This window comes from Taudactylus pleione, unplaced genomic scaffold (genome assembly GCF_031769625.1).
Source record: "Taudactylus pleione unplaced genomic scaffold, aTauple2 ptg000079l, whole genome shotgun sequence".
Taxonomy (NCBI): Eukaryota; Metazoa; Chordata; class Amphibia; order Anura; family Myobatrachidae; genus Taudactylus; species Taudactylus pleione.
The window spans coordinates 187,871-211,208 of NW_028284481.1; the positions used below are offsets into that span (position 1 = coordinate 187,871).

At 45.6% G+C, this 23,338-nt stretch overlaps 1 protein-coding gene across 3 annotated transcripts in view; it reads left to right on the forward strand.

The window, feature by feature from the left end:
- Positions 1-23,338, forward strand: part of BABAM2 (BRISC and BRCA1 A complex member 2) — a 242,828-nt gene that overhangs the window by 106,183 nt on the left and 113,307 nt on the right. For all 3 annotated transcript variants that reach the window (XM_088467937.1, XM_088467938.1, XM_088467939.1), the window contains exon 7: positions 8,277-8,386. In XM_088467937.1, coding sequence (XP_088324063.1) covers positions 8,277-8,386 — 110 coding nt within the window. The remainder of the gene's footprint in view (positions 1-8,276; positions 8,387-23,338) is intronic.

The window sequence follows — 23,338 nt, forward strand, 5'->3', positions numbered from 1 at the left end:
CTGTATGGGCAAAACCCTCCCCCCCCCCCCCCCCCCCCTGGCCTGCCCACCAAAGGGGGCAAACTGTCACTCAATATCGACAGGTCGCCCCCTTTGGTGCGAGACCGGGAGCGACGGATTGCCCGTCGCTAGCCGGGACTCGCGCATGTGCACGACGGAGCCGGCTCCGTCGTCCGCGTGTGCTGTGGGCCACCATTGACCCGGTTGCGAGCGCTCAGCGCTCGCGACCGGGTCTGAATCAGGCCCTGAATCAGCTCCTAAGTTCATTGTCATGGCAAATTGCCATCATGAAAACTGAAGCAGCAGACTTTGTGAAAACCAATACTTGTGTCCTTCTCAAAAATGTTGGCCATGGCTGTATATATAATGTAATTGCAATTGTTATAATAAGCCTAGACAGCGATTGTGCAAATATAATACTAATTCAGATACATTTCTAAATGTCAATTGCTTTTATAAATATGTCAGCGATGTCTATAGAAGTTGACACTGTTGAATGAAATTAGCTTCTTTTTTTAGTAAAATAATTATATTAACCCAGCTGTTCCCAAACTGTGTGCCGTGGCACCCTGGGGTGCCTTGGGAAACTTGTATGGGTGCCTCAGGATGGTGGTCCAGCACCAAATCAAATTATTTATGGTCAATGTAATGTAAATATGTGGACAAACCGAAGCACAAACCTGTCCCCACCGAGTAACTGAGCCTAAGGATGACAGACGAGCACAATTTGCTTCACTTTATACAGTACTTTACATCTGAGTTTCTCAATAACAGACTTTTGGCACAGGGGTGCGGTGAAAACAATTATGATACTCTAGGGCGCCGTGGTTCAAAAAAGTTTGGGAACCACTGTATTAACCTTTTCCCTGTAATCACGGCTAAATATAATTTCTAAACTCTCCTTTTAATATGAAATTTGATTAAAACATTTTAGTTTTTGAGACTCAGCGATGTTATAAGGTGTATTATAATGATTATAAAAGCTACATAGCAGCGTCTAAGCAAAATTTGCATTTATCCTATATACTCAACGTCTGCTGACCCTTTTACCAAAATTGGGGTGACTGGTTCATATAGCCCCACTAACCACCACTTTTTTTCCATCGCTGAAACGGTATTCCAGGCCCATAACGTCATGTATCAAACTCCTGTTTTCCTATAGACTGTGCATTTCGGAGCAGCTTCCTAGAACCTTTTTGTCTGTTTGCTTATAGTGTTGTTCTAATAGTGTTTGTTCCCAATTTCAAAAATGCTGCGGAGCTTTCTGATGCTATAACCATAAAACGTAATAACAATGCTATTTAATGGTTGTCTCATCACCTTTCCTAGGCATCAAAAAATCCCCCGTATTTTCCAGCCTGTCACATACAATTATATTGTTTGTAATACAATTAGGTAGTGATTGTTCTGGATGAGACTGACCAAAACATCTCACGGATTGTGATACAGTCTGTGCAGGGAGATTAGTGATACGGGGACAATGGAGGTGCCTGTTCCCTGCTCTTCTTTTGACCACCCGCAAATGCTAACTACCTGTCACTCACTTTGCGACTGGATTCTCTGTGCGAACGTAATCGTAAAGCAAACCTAAAAATACCAAGCGCAATATCCTTTAGGGCAGGGCTCGACAAAACTCGGGGGGCCAGGTCGCCATGGCGACCAGCTTTGGTTGCCTGGCGACCAGATTTTCAGCAACCCCCGGGCCCTGTAGTGTGGACCGCTAGAGCAGCCAGACTCTAATTGGCTGCTGCGTCGTCCACGGAGTGAGCCGGCTGGAGCTCAGTCATGAGCTCCGCCTTCCGGAGTGTTTAAAGAATTACACTATGGGATACCCCTTATTTTAACTATTTTTGAGGTACATATTATCAGCATAGGACTTCCCTTCAAGAGTTGTGCATCAAGCCTGAAAAGGAATTTGAGGGGAGATGGACATCTTTAACTTAGATGTGAGTAGGAATATTATAATTCCACTTGAGTTTACTGAACCAACTGAATGGTTGTTCTGTCTTCTTTTTGAGGAGCAAATTTAAGAGGACTTGCATTACAAAAAGAACGTTCCCTTTGGGCCTAAGGATTGCCTGACAGCTGGTTCAAGCTTCTTGGACATTTGTAGAACAAGTTGTACCCTAAAGGACATTGCGCTTGGTATTTTTAGGTTTGTTTGTATGGTGTATGCATGTGGTGGGGACCACATTTCTTCTGAGCAGCATTTTCCATTATATAGGAGCGCAGAATTTAATTAAATTTTTCCGTAATCGTGTCGCATGCGCACTGGCAAACAATCGCTCGATCTGCGTAATTATCACCATTGCGTCCATCTCTGAATCTGGCCCACTGACCGCTTGGACTAGGATATAGTGTGACTGTAAACTGCGCCATTTTTAACTGAGGTTTGAGAATTCATTAAACGAGGCTGTAAAGTCTGTGTCAGCAGATATCAGCGAGCAGTCTTAGGCCCTCATTCAGAGCCGCTCGCTATTTGCGGTCGTTCATTTGAATAGCCACCCCTTGTTTTAGAACGAACTGTTCACTAATTGTGGTCTGTTCACGCCTCTAAGTCTGAACGAGCGAGCAAAACTTGCGGTTGTAATTTTGAAAAATACGCCCCCTGGCCGCTCGCATCCTACGTCATGTCCGCTATTTATTAGATTAATCGAGTACATCGACCAGCGTATGAACTGCTCGCTATTCCTGTGGTTGGTTTTTGCTACCACAATCTTGCGAGCAGTTCTGGTTATAAAATAACCCAGTGACGTGGTCAATGACGCTGCTGTTTTAATTATGCACACCCATAAAACGCCCGTTTTGACCTTTAAGCACGCCTGCGTTCGGATCTCCACTCCCCGTTTTCAAGCACCTTCCCCCGTTACCACCCACATACGCTTCATTCTGTCACTCAAAATAGCAGGCACTCGCTATCTAGCGAACAAACATTTTTCCGCCGCACTGACTGGTTCGCGCATGCATATTACAATCCGTACGCATGCGCAGTTGTGCAAACATCGCTCGGAGCGAACGAGCAGCCGCTAACGAGCGGCTCTGAATCAGGCCCTTAGTCTTTTCTTTTTTACTAATTACCCACATTATATATTATCTGTTTGTTGTCCTAGACAATTTTGAGAACTGCAAATTTGATTTAACAGTAAAATATTTGTGTATGTATGTATGTACAGTGTGTGTGTGTGTGTGTGTGTGTGTGTGTATATAAATATATATATATATATATATATATATATATATATATATGGGATGGAGTTTATATCCTGGCTGGGATGCCAGTGCTCGGAATGTTCTACCCTGAATCCCGACACCAGTCAAAATCCCGGCGCCAGCATCCCGACGGTAAGTATTGGGGTTAGTGTTAGGTTTAGGAGTAGGGTTAGATACTTACCGACAGGTGTCGGTATCTTAAGCCTGTCAGGATGCTGGTGTCTGGATTCTGACCGTCAGCTTCCCGTACCCAACAATGACCGGCTCAGTTCTGCATTGAGAAAAGAATTACCGTCTTACCTACATTGTTCCTCCCACTGACTCCACAGGTTTCCATAGCCCGTCCTGTCATTAGTGACCAAATTATGCCCCATCCTGATAGGTCCATTCTAAGGATTCTTGTGATTATGAGCCCATCACCTAAAGATTTGTCCTTACACATCTTTGCTGCAGTTGCGTTATAAAGCCCCCTCACGACACGCCAGTTTTCCGTTAGATTCTGCTAGCGCCGGGCATCTATTTTACTAAAAATGCATCTAAGTCGCAATGCTATGAGACTAGGACGCACCGGCAGGCTGTACTGATAAATGTGATCTGTGACACTTGTATATCTGTGTGCGATTGAGTCTCTGAATCTGTATACAAAGTGCTACAATGTAACAGCGGCAGCTTTTTTCATTCCAAGTTCCGTTGTGCTTCATATAAAGACTCAGTCGCACACAGATATACAAGTGTCGCATATCAAATTAATCGGCACAGTCTGCTGGTGCGTCCTAGTAGCATCACATTATGGTTTAGATGCCTTTTTGTCAAAGAAGACATCTAACGCTAGCAGAGTAGCACAAGACCTTGTGGTTCATTCACGCAAGCCAGAGGTTAGATGTATGAGGACACTTCTGTACATACACGGTATTCCTGTAAATGGAGGCGGTCAGAAACCTGTGACATGATTGAGGATTGAGCCAGTTCCTAGATAATTGATAGGCTCAATATTGGTTCAGCCTTCTAAATGGTTTCTTCTAGTCATGTATGTAAATGCCGAGTGCATAATCATTCCTTTATTTGAGATGCTGACCAAGGTAATAGGCACCTTCATGGGAATTGTGTTTCAGAGATGGTTTATTGTTTCTACAAAAATATTCAAGGACTCCAGCAGGAGGTGGCACTGCCCAGTATTCTTATTTTCCCAATAAATAGACTGGAAAATTGAATGAATACATCTCACAACAAATCACCCTTTAGACCAGGGATGGGGAACCTCAGGCCCGGTTGGCGTATAAGGCCCGCGGAATCATTTGGTCTGGCCCTCTGAGCTTTTTCTGCTAGCCTCATCTGGCTAGCAAGGTGCTAGAATGGCCCCCTGCAGCCAGGATCTATGCAGCAGTGCTGCCTGGAGCGTCCTTAGGATGCTTCAGATGGTCACACTGCTGCCCTTACAGCTCCCCGAAGCATCCTTAGGATGCTCCGGGCATTGCTATAATCACCGGCGATTGTGGCCCCGCCCCTGTGTGATGTCACTGAGGGGCATAGCCTGCACAAGGCCCGCAAATAATGTTGTTATATATATCAAAATGGCCCTCGGCAGAAAAAAGGTTCCCCACCCCTGCTTTAGACCACCGTTTTTTGCTGTTTATTTTAATAGAGGACTTGTTGGACACCAAAGGTCCAGATGGGGTCCCAGAATCTGATGTCAGAGGTGCATTTAATTTGAATGGAATTACCACTTTTGAAATGACTGGACAGTGGCACCCTGATACTTTGGATCCCCGGCCAACAGCATTCTCACACCTTGGATCCCCGACCAATGACACCCTTATTTCCCGGCCAATAGCATCCTGGCACCCTGATTCCCCGGCCATTGGCATCCTGACACCCTGATTCCCCGGCCAATGGCATCCTGGCACCCTGATTCCCTGGCCAATGGCATCCTGACACCTTGGTTCCCCGGCCAATGGCATCCTGACACCTTGGATCCCCGGCCAATGGCATCCTGACAGCTTGGGAGATGTCACCTCTCATGTCCCTTAAAGGATAGAGCAAAAATAAGCTAGGTGTATTCTACAGCTGTACACAGATTTACGCATGACTGCACATTGTGCTTTGGAACCCTGCAGCTAATTGAATCTGCCCATAGACATTACCATCGTTTAAGCCACACTATATGAGATTTGTGCCTTACGTTACTTTTTATGTCCCAGTGGTGAACTGAGAATATTGGGAAGTATACTAGGTGTCATGATAATGACACAGAGACACACACATTAACTAAAGTTTACAACGAGTTACCCTACAATATACAACAGATGTATCCCTAGTGATTGGCGCACATCTGCCTATCTCAGATTCACCACAAAAACTTTCACCAAAGTTTAAAATAACACATCAAATAACAAAAAATGGGACTCATAAGCTTAGCGCTCCATAAACAATGAAAGTACATAGGTACATAGAAATACATCCCTTTTGTTGGTGGTTGAGGGATGATACGTGTCTCGCGAATGATCCTTCTTTTCACTCTTCTCAACTCAGGTATGAGGAGGTCATGGAAAAGAAACAAATAAATATATATATATATATATATATATATATATGTGTGTGTGTGTGTCTAGTACAGTTTGTTTTCTAAGAGGTATCTTTCTTCTCCCCTCTACACACCCGTGAGGAATAATCAGCATACCATCACTCACACTTCTAAGTGTGATACACCGTGTATCAAGGTATCTTTACCACCAGGAAATAACAGCAACAAAAGATTGGTGCATGTAGTAGTGATCCCCACAATAGATGGAACGTACCACACTCACTATAAGTGTGGTGTTCTTTCAACATATAATGGTTTCTTTAAACTTGTATACAACATACAAGAATCAAGGGTGTACCCTACTCACGATCAGTAAGGTTCTTTTAAAGTATATCAAGGTATCTTTTATATGTTCCTGGTGGATCACCATCAAAGATTCTTCCCTCAGTGTGGAGTTAGAGTAAAAATAAGTCCAAGTTGGTAGTAAATCCAGAAAAAACTTTTATTCCAGAATAATCCCGGACACAATGGGATATCCACAATATTAAAATGAGATCACTGGGATCACTGCAACGCCTTCTACCTTGGACTCCCAGCAAAAGAATTGTACCGCTTGCAGATGGTACAAAACGCAGCTGCCAGGTTATTAACCAACCAGCCCCGTTTCAGCCACATAACACCCATTCTCTACTCCCTTCACTGGCTGCCTGTCAGATGGCGAATTGATTTCAAGATTGGCTTAATAACTTACAAAGCCCTACATGACCATGGCCCAGGGTACCTGAAGCAGCTTCTGATTCCTTATTCCCACTCGATTACTGCGATCCGTTGACGAAGGACTGTTAACAGTACCTAGAATCTCCCGGAATTCGTCTGGGGGTCGAGCTTTCAGTTTTGGGGCTCCAACCTTATGGAACTCACTTCCCCGCACAGTTCGAGAGGCCTCCACTCTAGAATCCTTCAAAAATAGACTCAAGACTTACCTCTTCACCCAAGCATTTCACTAATGTCCCTTGTTTAAGCTTATTTTTTATTTTGCACTGTAAAGGCAAATGTAAAGCACTTTGAGTCCTTTAGGAGAAAAGCGCTATATAAATAAAATTATTATCATTATTATTATTTGCACATATAATATCCAATGACAATAAAAAAAGCCATAAATCAATGAAAAAAGAAAGGAATGATTTTTTTCATGCAAGTAATAAAAAGGTTTTCAAAAAGAGTCCATATTACCTAAAATCCATAAGAAATGGGAAAAGGCTGTTCAAACTCTTTAGCTGGTCGACGCGTTTCGGCCTTGAGTGTGAAAAGGCCTCATATTTAAGGAGAGAACAGCCAATCATCTTAGAGGGTAAATGACCTCAGTGATTTTATACAATCAGCCTTTTCCTATTTCTTATGGATTTTAGGTAATATGGACTCTTTTTGAAAACCTTTTTTTTATTACTTGCAGGAAATAAATCATTCCTTTCCTTCTTATTGATTTTTGATTTATGGATTTTTTTTATTGTCATTGGATATTATATGTGCAAATGATCCTAGTGATCTCATTTTAATATTGTGGATATCCCATTGTGTCCGGGATTATTTTGGAATAAAAGTTTTTTCTGGATTTAAAACCAACTTGGATTTATTTTTACTCTAACTCCACACTGAGGGAAGAATCTTTGATGGTGATCCACCAGAACCATATAAAAAATACCTTGATATACTTTAAAAGAACCTTACTGATCGTGAGTAGGGTACGCCCTTGATTCTTGGATGTTGTATACAAGTTTAAAGAAACCATTATATGTTGAAAGAACACCACACTTATAGTGAGTGTGGTACGTTCCATCTATTGTGGGGATCACTACTACATGCACCAATTGTTTGTTGCTGATATTTCCTGGTGGTAAAGATACCTTGATACACGGTGTATCACACTTAGAAGTGTGAGTGATGGTATACTGATTATTCCTCACGGGTGTGTAGAGGGGAGAAGAAAGATACCTCTTAGAAAATAAACTGTACTACACATATATATATATTTGTTTCTTTTCTATGACCTCCTCATACCTGAGTTTAGGAAAGTGAAAAGAAGGATCATTCGCAAGAGACGTATCATCCCTCAACCACCAACAGAAGGGATATATTTCTATGTACCTATGTACTTTCATTGTTTATAGAGCACCGAGCTTATGAGTCCCATTTTTTGTTAGTTACCCTACAAGTATATTTTTGGACAGTGAGAAGTAACTGGACACAATTAAGGGAAACTTATGTAAAAGTAAGGAGAACATACAAACTCCACACAGGTCTGCGGCAGGTTATTAAATGTATGGACCAATAGATGACCACGAGACATGACTGCTATGCAGGATTCTTACAGAGAGAACATACACACATCCCATTTCAAGACTCAATATGTTATATTTTAAAAGCAAAATACTGTTATTTCTTATGTTATTTGAAAATAAATTGTGCACCGTTCAGTGTGTGTTTTTTATATATTTTTTGGGCATAAATGACTTTAAACAATCACTCTTTACGTTTTACCTTCTAGGATGCCAGTGAAGACCCAGGGGACGATGTCGCTCTGCTCTCAGTCAGCTTTGAAGACGCAGAGGCTACACAGGTGTTCCCCAAACTCTACCTATCGCCTCGCGTAGAACAGTAAGTGTGTATTAATTCTAATCTAGCACCCGCAATATACCGTGGTTCTATATGTGCGTTTCAGTGTCCTAATTTGAGTTTGTGCAGCCTCAATGCTTTTTTATTCTTAGTGAAATTAAATATCCATAGGGATCAATCCAATTATAAGTGATGCAGTCGCGGGGACGAGTCATCGCGACAACGGCCGCACTTGATGGCAGCCTGAACTCGCTCAAAACTGTGCGCAGCATACAAAATTGAGCGAATTCAGCCTGAAAGAGGGGCGCAAGGGGCTGTGCCGTTGCTGGCACTTGAAAGCCGCAGCAACGGCAACACACACCCGATTCGCACCCCTCGCGGCTAATTGGATTGCCCCCCATAGACTGAATGTGAGATTGTTCAGACCTGTGTTATTTTTCCAATTCAACAAAGGATCTTAATTCTCCTGCCTATATCTTAATTTAGGCTGGTAGATTTGGACAGGCCGTGACCTATGTCCATTTAAGTGCAAAGTAGTCCAGGTTTTGCAGTGCAATTTTGCTGCTGTTCATTCGCTGTGACATAGTCGGCATGTTTAATAAAAGCTAGGTCCGGCCAGAATCCAGATATATGCAGTATAGTGCTGTCAGGATGACACCAAGGAGCAGACCTGCCTCTTCCTCTATGAGGAATGTAAATACATTAGGTTACTTTGTATGAGTATAAATCTTTCATACCGGCCTCGTTTATGCATGACCTCGCCTGTTGTTGTTTGTGTGTCTATTTTGTGCTGAAGTCATATAAATGTTGCTGTATTGTGTATTGTGCTGTAATTTGCTAGACTCAGCCCGTTTTTACCCTTGGAATTTAAAAAAAAAAACCTGTCACAGTTCCAGTTACAGATTTCCCACTTATGGCATGTAACACATCTTACCTTAGGTTCCTGTCCATTCTGCCTTGTGCTACTATTTATGTATTACAATTGTAAATTACTATGTGCCTTATTTATATAATATATTTTATTTTATTCATGTAGTAGCTGATGTGATACATTATCAGGGTGTGATATAAAAGATCGACCATGTAAAGGTCGACATGCAATAGTTCAACAGGGACAAAAGGTCGACAGGATCAAATGATTGACATGTTTTTGTTTTTTTGTTTTTTTTACTGTACTGTAACCTTAAACATACCCTCCATTCCCTCCCCCCGACTGTCCTCTCCAGCAGCCTAACCCTTCCCCAAGTGCCTAGTCCTCATCCTAACCTTAACCAATAATCTTAAAAATGTTGAAAAGCCACACGGGAGGAGCATAATTGTGCCAGGGACAGGTGGTAAGTATAGAGAGGATGGGAGGGATGTGGTAGGGACTGGCTGAGGCGACCCCACCGCTCCAACGGCTTCCACTGCTAGGGAGAAGAGACAGACCTAGCTGAAGATGAGAAGTACCCGCTGGGAGTGAGTATGCAGGGTAGGGATGGCCATCGACCATCGATGCATAAAAAAATTGATGGTTTATGGCCAATGTCAAATAGTTTTAACATCGAAGACAGAGAGCCAATGGTTCTCTGCCATCGATGTAGGAGTAGCAGCCAATACTTTCTTTTTTTTCTGGACGGGATGGAGCTTAGCCCAGCCCCCTTTTTTGATTGGCTCGCAGGCTCCATTCCCAACAGCAGCAGTGGCCATCGAGAGGTGCAAACAATCGATGGTTAACCATCGATGGAAACCACAGACCCATCAATGGAAATAATCGATGGACACCTCTCCGATGGCCATCCCTAATGCTGGGCTGTAGAAGACTTTGGGAGAGGGGGCAGAGTGGGACAGAGCAGCAGTCAGACTGGGGGGTGGAGCAGCAGATAAAGAGGAGGAGGGGAGGGACAGAGCAGGGGACAGATTGTGGTGACCTGGCGTATGCCGGTTTCCCTTTACTGGTATATAATAATTCTACAAAGCATGTCCAGAGATCAACATGTTCAGCAAGTGTCAGAATGGAACTCTCAGGCAATGACATCACTGACACTGGTGGGAGGAGCTAACTGTAATGTAGCTGTTATGTAATACACACTACACGATGTGTGTATGCGGCGATATTGTCATTGGCGGGGTGCTGGCATCAGCAAGTGTATACACACTTGAGATGCCGTCCAGCGACGGGTAACGGCGGGGAAGGGAGGGTAATGATAACCCCAGATTGGGCTGCATGTACAGCCGGCTGGGGTTATCGTAAACGACCAGCATCGCTGGTTCAATCGTTCCTTCCCAGGGAGGCAGAGAGTAGATATCGGGGCCAATACGCTGTGAGACGTCCCATAGTGTATGCCTGTGATATCTGCCGGGTGTCAGGCTGCCAGAGAAGACGTCTGTCGGTCTTTCAGGCATTTTATCTGGCAGTATATGCCCAGCTTTAGTACTCCATTCATTAGCACCAATCTACTGATACACAGGTAAAAGGGGGAACATCCAGGGGGCATCTTTGAGAAACCGAATGTCCACCTATATACTTGTATGTATGTATGTACATGTTTGTTTGTGTGTATACATATATGTGTGTGTGTGTATATAATATATATATATATATATATATAACCATATCAGCCTCACCGCCACTGAGCTATCCTTATTTCTTCCATGCCTGAGATTAGCTCCAAGCACCAGTTCAGCAGCGATGTCGGACCACCAGCAGTCTGAAAGGGGTCTCAGGTGGGTCGCATCCCGGATCGATGCGTGCACAAATCCTGGGTGCGACCCACCATTAGCCATGTGAAAGGGTTATTAGTTAGTCCTCTGTGTTTGCATGCAAGGACGTAACTAGAACTTTGTGGGCCACATAGCAAGATCTTAAAAGCCCCCTCCCCCCCCCCCCCCGAGGTAAAAATATACCTACACTTGTCCCCACACAGAGGACCTGATTCAGACCCGCTCACTAGCAAGCTGCCGCTCGTTGCAGATGGTGTTCGCTAATGTGCGCATGCGTGTAGTTCGCAGTGCGCGTGCGCAAACTAGTACGAGCGATCGGAATGTGCTCGCTCGCCCTGCAAAGACAGCCCAGTGGAATGAGTGACAGGAGAGGCCGTTTGTGGGTGATAACAGGGGCAGGGCAGTAGTAACGAGGGAGTGGAGTTGCGGACGCAGGCGTGCCTGAGTGTTTCAACGCCGTTTCTGGGGCATGCATAATTAACAGGCAGCGTCATAGTATACGTCACCTGGTTGAATAATACACTGAAATGATCTCAGTGCTTGTGGTAGGGTACAGTCAACCGCAAGCGCTGCAGTCAGATCCGATGAAACCCGATGTACCGATGGTTGGATATACTTCCTGGAGATGACGTACGCTAGTGGGCGGCTAAAGACCGGCTGGTGGGCGCCTAAGCATAAAGTGATCGCTCGCCAAGACATAGTGGGCGTGCTTATGCCTTGTCGTGCGAGCGGCTGCCTTGACGTCACTTAGCTGAATTTCCATACACTGGGAGCGAGTGGCCGCCTCTAGTGAGTGGGTCTGAATCAGGCCCAGAATCCAATCATGTTATGACACTCAGAGCCTATTCAGGTTATGCCACACAATAGCACTCCTTATACACATTATGCTACGCAGTAGTAGTGCCCCTTATACATTAATCCACACAGTAATCACTCTTACACTACACAGTAATGCCCCTTACACATTATACCACACAGTAATACCCTTTACAGATTATGCCACATAGTAGTAGTGCCCCATATACCACATTATTCCACACAATAGTAGTGCCCTTTGCACATTATGCCACACAGTAATGCCCCTTATAACATTATGCCACACAGTAATGCCCCTTACACATTATGCCCCCCCACCAGCAACTCACCTCCCCGTGTCCCTCCAGCAGTCTCACCTCCCCCTGTGTGACATCAGCAGCCAGCAGGTGTGGATATGGTGCCAGGCATGGACAGACAGCGCTGGAGTTTGCGTATTGGCAGCCAATCAGGAGCTGCAACTGCTGATTGGCTGCCGATCCGCGAGCTCTGATTGCCTCGCAACCTGTGGTGCTGTTTCTCCATGTCTGCCCGCCGTCAGGCCGGCACCAAATCAACAACGCTGCCACCCAGGCTGCCCTTGGCGGCCCTGACTGGACCAGCCCACCTTGTGTGTGTGACTTGGTGCAGCTCGGTAGTTACGCCAATGTTTGCATGCATTTTAGCAAACAGTGGGGTCATTTTCAGGATCAATGGAATGGGGTTATAGGCGAGGACAATGCAGCAGGTTTACTTCCGGGTCCAGTCTTCAACCCGGGCAACGCCGGGTATGCCAGCTAGTTTGATATGTGACACTTGTATATCTGTGTGTAACTTACTCTCCCAATCAGCATACGAAGCGCTACAAGGCAGCGGCCACTGCTTTTTGCCATGTCAATGCCAAGTTCTGTTTACAGTCTCAGTTGCCCACATATAAAATGAATCAGCACAGTCTTCCGGTGTGTCCTAGGCGCATCACATTGCATTTTCAGCAGAAAAAGACACCCAACGCTAGCAGAGTACTGTAGCACGGGACCTAACGGCTCACTCACGCCAGGCATTTTGCGCTGCATGACGTATTGTGGCAAAATGAGCAAGGAGACATCTGTAGCAACACATTAATTCACACTGATCTCTGCAAACTTGCTGCATTGATGTGATCACTCAATAAAGTTGCATATTGAAAAAAAATGCATCACATGATTTCACTAGGAACTGCTGACATCAATAAGGTATGAGGCATTTCAGGCCTCATGCCTCCTTGGTATCAATCGATGCTTGGCTGCATTCTCATGAGTTAGTGTTGCAGTAAGATCCATAAACTTATTTGTTTGAAAATAAGCAGTTTAGCGTGCAATAATATTGTTACGTTGTCCTGGTGTGTTTCCAGCCCAGGACCCCCAGCTCTGCTTGTGCTGTCGTCATATGGTAACCCAGGGCTGTAAGTGAGGACATAAATATTCACAATTTACTGGAGCCTGGTTGTTGAATAAATAGAGGAAACATAGAGTACAGCTTTATATAAAGTTTGTAATAAATCTTGTTACTACCACAAAGAACAAAGGCAGCTCTTGTTTAATGCTCCTGTTTACGTATTCTCCAGGAACATGGGTTTTTGCTGTATAAACTCACTGGTTACATGTTCAGGGAAATGAGCCGATTAAATGCCGGTTATATCTATTTATCAACGAGGTCGCACTCTGCCAGTTAACTCCTCTCCTGCCACCGTCGGCCCATAACAAAGTAACGATGTGGCTGCTCTGTGTTACTTTCAGGGTATTAGGAAGTGGTACTGTGCGGAGGGCTTCCATAGCAGATTGTGGTTATTACAGACATGTGCAGAATGTCAACATGTCAAATGCCGACATGTGCAGTCAGAATGTCGACACCCCATGTTAGGTTTAGGTTGTGGCTAGCATTGCATGAAAAGTGCATTGGAAAGCTCATTGTCGACATGCTGACTGTCAGTACCATGACGGTGTCTGCGTTTGATATGTTGACATTCTGAATTTTGATTTAATATACCACACCCTTGGGTCAGAACTGCTAAGTATTGGGAGATATTTTATATCAACAACCTACAGTATTCTGTGTTAAAGTCATTGCGCAATATAACAATTATTTACATACTGGACACAGAGGATGAGGGTGCAGATCTCATCTATAGAGGGGCCAATTACACAATAAAATAAACATAACTTCAGATCATTTCACATATGGCACTATAACTACTAGAGCGCAGTAAAATAGTCTGTTAAATTTCAAGATTCTAGATATATAACTGTTCTTCTCCATGCAATGAATCTGCAAGAAACTCGTGCTGAAATAAAAAGTTTTGGCGTTGTGAACAAAAAAAAAAAAAATATATATATATATAGTGTATATATATATGTGTGTGTGTGTGTTCTACTTTTTATTACCTTCTATAATATAATTTCTAGCAACTTTTTTTCATTTACAAATATCAATAGAAGATTTGTAAATCCATCTAGCAGAAGTAAAACTGTGACACTACTAGTCCCAGCATGTACTGTTTTCAATAGGCTGATGGGCAAAGCAAAGCTTTGACTTGTAGTGCAATGATGGCTGAAATCCACAGGTTGCCAGAATTAGAGTTGGTCCCTTGAAGTGAATGGGAACATTTCTCACTTACCATGCGGTTGCTCAGTATTGATTTGTCCTGAGATGACCTGTATAACACACGCTTGTGTAACTTTCATTCTTCTCTGAACTTCATGTGTTTGTTTGAATTAGCTCATAACTACTCTGTATACAAATATGAAGCAGAGAAATATTTGCAAGGTGGCTCCTGTGAGTACATGAAACCTCCAGTATGATCTAATGATGGTGTTATAGGCGATCGTTGTATATTGCTGTTTTTAAGTTTTATTTTAGGTGCATTTATGTAAATTGCAAGTTCTCACTGTGTAGCTGCTGCCTATATTGATAGTATTTGAACATAATTTTATATTCAGTTGCGTGTGACATCATAATATATTTCCATCAGAAGACTCACCACTACTCTGTGCTATTGAGAGACCCTGCTCCTTCCACTATATAACTGTCAGTCTGTGGCTTCCTGCTGCCGCCATTTCTCTCCGCACATCATGTCACTGCCCCGGTCACATGCAGCCCTATCATCACTAACACATCACTCATCTCCTGATATACTCTGTGCTGCTGGGGCACTTCTCCCACTATATAACTCTAAGTCTGTGTCTTCCTGCTGCCTCCATTCCCCTCCTCACATCATGTCACTGCCCCTGTCACATGCAGCCCTGTCCTCACTGACATATCAGTCATCTCCTGATATACTCTGTGCTGCTTCTACTATATAACTAAGTCTTTGGCTTCCTGCTGCCCCCACTCCATACTTACCTACACTCCCAGAAGTTGTGGGAGCCTCCCGATTCTTTGTGTATTCCTCAGCACCCCAGGAAGAGTGGGCGTGTCCCACCCATTGCCTAGTGAAGTTGGCAGAATGTGGGAGATAACTGGAATCGTGGCTCCGTATGGATGGGGCAGGGCTAAAATTATGCAAATCGTCTAATTTAGCTTTGCCCCCTTCACATGAACCTATGAATTGCGGCATTTTGCCATGATGGGGGGTGGGGGGGGGGTTAATGATGTAAAGAGCCCTGCCTGGCCCTAAAGTGGTCAAAGGTATCTCCTCTCTGTCACATGCAGCCCTGTCCTCACTAACACATCACTCATCTCCTGATATACTCTGTGCTGCTGGGGCACTGCTCCTTCCACTTTATAACTCTCAGTCTGTGTCTTCCCGCTGCCTCCATTCCGCTCCTCACATCATGTCACTGCCCCTGTCACATGCAGCCCTGTCCTCACTTACACATCACTCATCTCCTGATATACTCTGTGCTGCTGTGAACATTCTGGTGATGTGATTTACTTCAAATTGTTCTGCCCCAATTCACAAAAACATAGTACATAGTGGCATGCAAAAGATGCAGACTGATTACAAGTCAACTGACCCTAGTCTAATGTAATTTACAGGGGCTTTATACTAATCACTTCCCAATAATAGTAGTTTGGCAGATTCCTGGGATCTCCCCTAATTCCTGTATTAGCCGTGCTGCAGCTGGCACTTATAGAGAGTATATCTGCCAAACAACTTCTGCTCAATCCCATCCATAGCAGGAAAAGTCTAACACTGAAGCTAGAATTGGAATCCTTAATAATTTATTTTTTGAAGTGCAAATCACCTTTATAATGATTCACAAATGTATCCTATTGGTATAGAATGGAGCACCTAAATACAGGAACATGTGTAATATCTTAAGTTTCATTTTATTATATCGGCATTTTGCTGTGGGATAGTCCCATATTCAGGTTGCTACTGGCCTTATGGTTTGCTCAGTATTGGTAGTGTGGCTGCAGGTCCCCCATTCCCGGCCTTTGTCTGTATGCAGAAGTCTCATGGTAAAGGCCTGTATATGTGTGCATGGTTTGCTCAGTATTGGTAGTGTGGCTGCAGGTCCCCCATTCCCGGCCTTTGTCCATCTGCAGAAGTCTCATGGTAAAGGCCTGTATATGTGTGCATGGTTTGCTCAGTATTGGTAGTGTGGCTGCAGGTCCCCCATTCCCGGCCTTTGTCCATCTGCAGAAGTCTCATGGTAAAGGCCTGTATATGTGTGCATGGCTTGCTCAGTATTGGTAGTGTGGCTGCAGGTTCCCCATTCCCGGCCTTTGTCTGTATGCAGAAGTCTCATGGTAAAGGCCTGTATATGTGTGCATGGCTTGCTCAGTATTGGTAGTGTGGCTGCAGGTTCCCCATTCCCGGCCTTTGTCCATCTGCAGAAGTCTCATGGTAAAGGCCTGTATATGTGTGCATGGTTTGCTCAGTATTGGTAGTGTGGCTGCAGGTCCCCCATTCCCGGCCTTTGTCTGTATGCAGAAGTCTCATGGTAAAGGCCTGTATATGTGTGCATGGTTTGCTCAGTATTGGTAGTGTGGCTGCAGGTCCCCCATTCCCGGCCTTTGTCTGTATGCAGAAGTCTCATGGTAAAGGCCTGTATATGTGTGCATGGTTTGCTCAGTATTGGTAGTGTGGCTGCAGGTCCCCCATTCCCGGCCTTTGTCCATCTGCAGAAGTCTCATGGTAAAGGCCTGTATATGTGTGCATGGTTTGCTCAGTATTGGTAGTGTGGCTGCAGGTCCCCCATTCCCGGCCTTTGTCTGTATGCAGAAGTCTCATGGTAAAGGCCTGTATATGTGTGCATGGTTTGCTCAGTATTGGTAGTGTGGCTGCAGGTCCCCCATTCCCGGCCTTTGTATGCAGACGTCTCATGGTAAAGGCCTGTATATGTGTGCATGATTTGCTCAGTATTGGTAGTGTGGCTGCAGGTCCCCCATTCCCGGCCTTTGTCTGTATGCAGAAGTCTCATGGTAAAGGCCTGTATATGTGTGCATGGTTTGCTCAGTATTGGTAGTGTGGCTGCAGGTCCCCCATTCCCGGCCTTTGTATGCAGACGTCTCATGGTAAAGGCCTGTATATGTGTGCATGATTTGCTCAGTATTGGTAGTGTGGCTGCAGGTCCCCCATTCCCGGCCTTTGTCTGTATGCAGAAGTCTCATGGTAAAGGCCTGTATATGTGTGCATGATTTGCTCAGTATTGGTAGTGTGGCTGCAGGTTCCCCATTCCCGGCCTTTGTCTGTATGCAGAAGTCTCATGGTAAAGGCCTGTATATGTGTGCATGATTTGCTCAGCATTGGTAGTGTGGCTGCAGGTCCCCCATTCCCGGCCTTTGTCTGTATGCAGAAGTCTCATGGTAAAGGCCTGTATATGTGTGCATGGTTTGCTCCGTATTGGTAGTGTGGCTGCAGGTCCCCCATTCCCGGCCTTTGTCTGTATGCAGAAGTCTCATGGTAAAGGCCTGTATATGTTTGCATGATTTGCTCAGTATTAGTAGTGTGGCTGCAGGTCCCCCATTCCCGGCCTTTGTCCGTATGCAGAAGTCTCATGGTAAATGCCTGTATATCATACTTACCAACTTTCCCTGATTGTCAGGGAGACTCCCTGAAATAGTAGCAATCTCCCTGACTCCCTGATTAGTCTAGCAAGCTCCCTGATTGCACCTTGCCCCCATTATGAAACTGTTATATATATAAAAAACAGAGATATATACATTTAAATGGGATCATTAGTATCATTGGTTATAAGGCACAATGATCCCTATGGCTACATGCATTTTCTGAAAAGTATCAGTATGTTTTCATCAACAAGTAGATCTTACTAACTGCTTTGGGGCTCATTTACATTTGGTTGTAAGTAAGTTTTATGATACACCTCCCAGATGTATCAGTACACGTGCAGTTTACCACCGCACTAATAGGTGTTTCTTTCACAATCTCCCTGAAATGCTTTTTCAAAAGTAGGCAAGTATGCTGTATATGTGTGCATGGTTTGCTCAGTATTGGTAGTGTGGCTGCAGGTCCCCCATTCCCGGCCTTTGTCTGTATGCAGAAGTCTCATGGTAAAGGCCTGTATATGTGTGCATGGTTTGCTCAGTATTGGTAGTGTGGCTGCAGGTCCCCCATTCCCGGCCTTTGTCTGTATGCAGAAGTCTCATGGTAAAGGCCTGTATATGTGTGCATGGTTTGCTCAGTATTGGTAGTGTGGCTGCAGGTTCCCCATTCCCGGCCTTTGTCCATCTGCAGAAGTCTCATGGTAAAGGCCTGTATATGTGTGCATGATTTGCTCAGTATTGGTAGTGTGGCTGCAGGTCCCCCATTCCCGGCCTTTGTCTGTATGCAGAAGTCTCATGGTAAAGGCCTGTATATGTGTGCATGGTTTGCTCAGTATTGGTAGTGTGGCTGCAGGTCCCCCATTCCCGGCCTTTGTATGCAGACGTCTCATGGTAAAGGCCTGTATATGTGTGCATGATTTGCTCAGTATTGGTAGTGTGGCTGCAGGTCCCCCATTCCCGGCCTTTGTCTGTATGCAGAAGTCTCATGGTAAAGGCCTGTATATGTGTGCATGATTTGCTCAGTATTGGTAGTGTGGCTGCAGGTTCCCCATTCCCGGCCTTTGTCTGTATGCAGAAGTCTCATGGTAAAGGCCTGTATATGTGTGCATGATTTGCTCAGCATTGGTAGTGTGGCTGCAGGTCCCCCATTCCCGGCCTTTGTCTGTATGCAGAAGTCTCATGGTAAAGGCCTGTATATGTGTGCATGATTTGCTCAGTATTGGTAGTGTGGCTGCAGGTCCCCCATTCCCGGCCTTTGTCCATCTGCAGAAGTCTCATGGTAAAGGCCTGTATATGTGTGCATGGTTTGCTCAGTATTGGTAGTGTGGCTGCAGGTCCCCCATTCCCGGCCTTTGTCTGTATGCAGAAGTCTCATGCTGAAGGCCTGTATATGTGTGCATGGTTTGCTCCGTATTGGTAGTGTGGCTGCAGGTCCCCCATTCCCGGCCTTTGTCTGTATGCAGAAGTCTCATGGTAAAGGCCTGTATATGTGTGCATGGTTTGCTCAGTATTGGTAGTGTGGCTGCAGGTCCCCCATTCCCGGCCTTTGTCTGTATGCAGAAGTCTCATGGTAAAGGCCTGTATATGTGTGCATGGTTTGCTCAGTATTGGTAGTGTGGCTGCAGGTCCCCCATTCCCGGCCTTTGTCCATCTGCAGAAGTCTCATGGTAAAGGCCTGTATATGTGTGCATGGTTTGCTCAGTATTGGTAGTGTGGCTGCAGGTCCCCCATTCCCGGCCTTTGTCTGTATGCAGAAGTCTCATGCTGAAGGCCTGTATATGTGTGCATGGTTTGCTCAGTATTGGTAGTGTGGCTGCAGGTCCCCCATTCCCGGCCTTTGTCTGTATGCAGAAGTCTCATGGTAAAGGCCTGTATATGTGTGCATGGTTTGCTCAGTATTGGTAGTGTGGCTGCAGGTCCCCCATTCCCGGCCTTTGTCTGTATGCAGAAGTCTCATGGTAAAGGCCTGTATATGTGTGCATGGTTTGCTCAGTATTGGTAGTGTGGCTGCAGGTTCCCCATTCCCGGCCTTTGTCCATCTGCAGAAGTCTCATGGTAAAGGCCTGTATATGTGTGCATGGTTTGCTCAGTATTGGTAGTGTGGCTGCAGGTCCCCCATTCCCGGCCTTTGTCTGTATGCAGAAGTCTCATGGTAAAGGCCTGTATATGTGTGCATGGTTTGCTCAGTATTGGTAGTGTGGCTGCAGGTCCCCCATTCCCGGCCTTTGTCTGTATGCAGAAGTCTCATGGTAAAGGCCTGTATATGTGTGCATGGTTTGCTCAGTATTGGTAGTGTGGCTGCAGGTCCCCCATTCCCGGCCTTTGTCTGTATGCAGAAGTCTCATGGTAAAGGCCTGTATATGTGTGCATGATTTGCTCAGTATTGGTAGTGTGGCTGCAGGTTCCCCATTCCCGGCCTTTGTCTGTATGCAGAAGTCTCATGGTAAAGGCCTGTATATGTGTGCATGATTTGCTCAGTATTGGTAGTGTGGCTGCAGGTCCCCCATTCCCGGCCTTTGTCTGTATGCAGAAGTCTCATGGTAAAGGCCTGTATATGTGTGCATGGTTTGCTCAGTATTGGTAGTGTGGCTGCAGGTCCCCCATTCCCGGCCTTTGTCTGTATGCAGAAGTCTCATGCTGAAGGCCTGTATATGTGTGCATGATTTGCTCAGTATTGGTAGTGTGGCTGCAGGTCCCCCATTCCCGGCCTTTGTCTGTATGCAGAAGTCTCATGGTAAAGGCCTGTATATGTGTGCATGGTTTGCTCAGTATTGGTAGTGTGGCTGCAGGTCCCCCATTCCCGGCCTTTGTCTGTATGCAGAAGTCTCATGGTAAAGGCCTGTATATGTGTGCATGATTTGCTCAGTATTGGTAGTGTGGCTGCAGGTCCCCCATTCCCGGCCTTTGTCTGTATGCAGAAGTCTCATGGTAAAGGCCTGTATATGTGTGCATGGTTTGCTCAGTATTGGTAGTGTGGCTGCAGGTTCCCCATTCCCGGCCTTTGTCTGTATGCAGAAGTCTCATGGTAAAGGCCTGTATATGTGTGCATGATTTGCTCAGTATTGGTAGTGTGGCTGCAGGTCCCCCATTCCCGGCCTTTGTCCATCTGCAGAAGTCTCATGGTAAAGGCCTGTATATGTGTGCATGGTTTGCTCAGTATTGGTAGTGTGGCTGCAGGTTCCCCATTCCCGGCCTTTGTCCATCTGCAGAAGTCTCATGCTGAAGGCCTGTATATGTGTGCATGGTTTGCTCAGTATTGGTAGTGTGGCTGCAGGTCCCCCATTCCCGGCCTTTGTCTGTATGCAGAAGTCTCATGGTAAAGGCCTGTATATGTGTGCATGGTTTGCTCAGTATTGGTAGTGTGGCTGCAGGTCCCCCATTCCCGGCCTTTGTATGCAGACGTCTCATGGTAAAGGCCTGTATATGTGTGCATGATTTGCTCAGTATTGGTAGTGTGGCTGCAGGTCCCCCATTCCCGGCCTTTGTCTGTATGCAGAAGTCTCATGGTAAAGGCCTGTATATGTGTGCATGATTTGCTCAGTATTGGTAGTGTGGCTGCAGGTTCCCCATTCCCGGCCTTTGTCTGTATGCAGAAGTCTCATGGTAAAGGCCTGTATATGTGTGCATGATTTGCTCAGCATTGGTAGTGTGGCTGCAGGTCCCCCATTCCCGGCCTTTGTCTGTATGCAGAAGTCTCATGGTAAAGGCCTGTATATGTGTGCATGATTTGCTCAGTATTGGTAGTGTGGCTGCAGGTCCCCCATTCCCGGCCTTTGTCCATCTGCAGAAGTCTCATGGTAAAGGCCTGTATATGTGTGCATGGTTTGCTCAGTATTGGTAGTGTGGCTGCAGGTCCCCCATTCCCGGCCTTTGTCTGTATGCAGAAGTCTCATGCTGAAGGCCTGTATATGTGTGCATGGTTTGCTCCGTATTGGTAGTGTGGCTGCAGGTCCCCCATTCCCGGCCTTTGTCTGTATGCAGAAGTCTCATGGTAAAGGCCTGTATATGTGTGCATGGTTTGCTCAGTATTGGTAGTGTGGCTGCAGGTCCCCCATTCCCGGCCTTTGTCTGTATGCAGAAGTCTCATGGTAAAGGCCTGTATATGTGTGCATGGTTTGCTCAGTATTGGTAGTGTGGCTGCAGGTCCCCCATTCCCGGCCTTTGTCCATCTGCAGAAGTCTCATGGTAAAGGCCTGTATATGTGTGCATGGTTTGCTCAGTATTGGTAGTGTGGCTGCAGGTCCCCCATTCCCGGCCTTTGTCTGTATGCAGAAGTCTCATGCTGAAGGCCTGTATATGTGTGCATGGTTTGCTCAGTATTGGTAGTGTGGCTGCAGGTCCCCCATTCCCGGCCTTTGTCTGTATGCAGAAGTCTCATGGTAAAGGCCTGTATATGTGTGCATGGTTTGCTCAGTATTGGTAGTGTGGCTGCAGGTCCCCCATTCCCGGCCTTTGTCTGTATGCAGAAGTCTCATGGTAAAGGCCTGTATATGTGTGCATGGTTTGCTCAGTATTGGTAGTGTGGCTGCAGGTTCCCCATTCCCGGCCTTTGTCCATCTGCAGAAGTCTCATGGTAAAGGCCTGTATATGTGTGCATGGTTTGCTCAGTATTGGTAGTGTGGCTGCAGGTCCCCCATTCCCGGCCTTTGTCTGTATGCAGAAGTCTCATGGTAAAGGCCTGTATATGTGTGCATGGTTTGCTCAGTATTGGTAGTGTGGCTGCAGGTCCCCCATTCCCGGCCTTTGTCTGTATGCAGAAGTCTCATGGTAAAGGCCTGTATATGTGTGCATGGTTTGCTCAGTATTGGTAGTGTGGCTGCAGGTCCCCCATTCCCGGCCTTTGTCTGTATGCAGAAGTCTCATGGTAAAGGCCTGTATATGTGTGCATGATTTGCTCAGTATTGGTAGTGTGGCTGCAGGTTCCCCATTCCCGGCCTTTGTCTGTATGCAGAAGTCTCATGGTAAAGGCCTGTATATGTGTGCATGATTTGCTCAGTATTGGTAGTGTGGCTGCAGGTCCCCCATTCCCGGCCTTTGTCTGTATGCAGAAGTCTCATGGTAAAGGCCTGTATATGTGTGCATGGTTTGCTCAGTATTGGTAGTGTGGCTGCAGGTCCCCCATTCCCGGCCTTTGTCTGTATGCAGAAGTCTCATGCTGAAGGCCTGTATATGTGTGCATGATTTGCTCAGTATTGGTAGTGTGGCTGCAGGTCCCCCATTCCCGGCCTTTGTCTGTATGCAGAAGTCTCATGGTAAAGGCCTGTATATGTGTGCATGGTTTGCTCAGTATTGGTAGTGTGGCTGCAGGTCCCCCATTCCCGGCCTTTGTCTGTATGCAGAAGTCTCATGGTAAAGGCCTGTATATGTGTGCATGATTTGCTCAGTATTGGTAGTGTGGCTGCAGGTCCCCCATTCCCGGCCTTTGTCCATCTGCAGAAGTCTCATGGTAAAGGCCTGTATATGTGTGCATGGTTTGCTCAGTATTGGTAGTGTGGCTGCAGGTCCCCCATT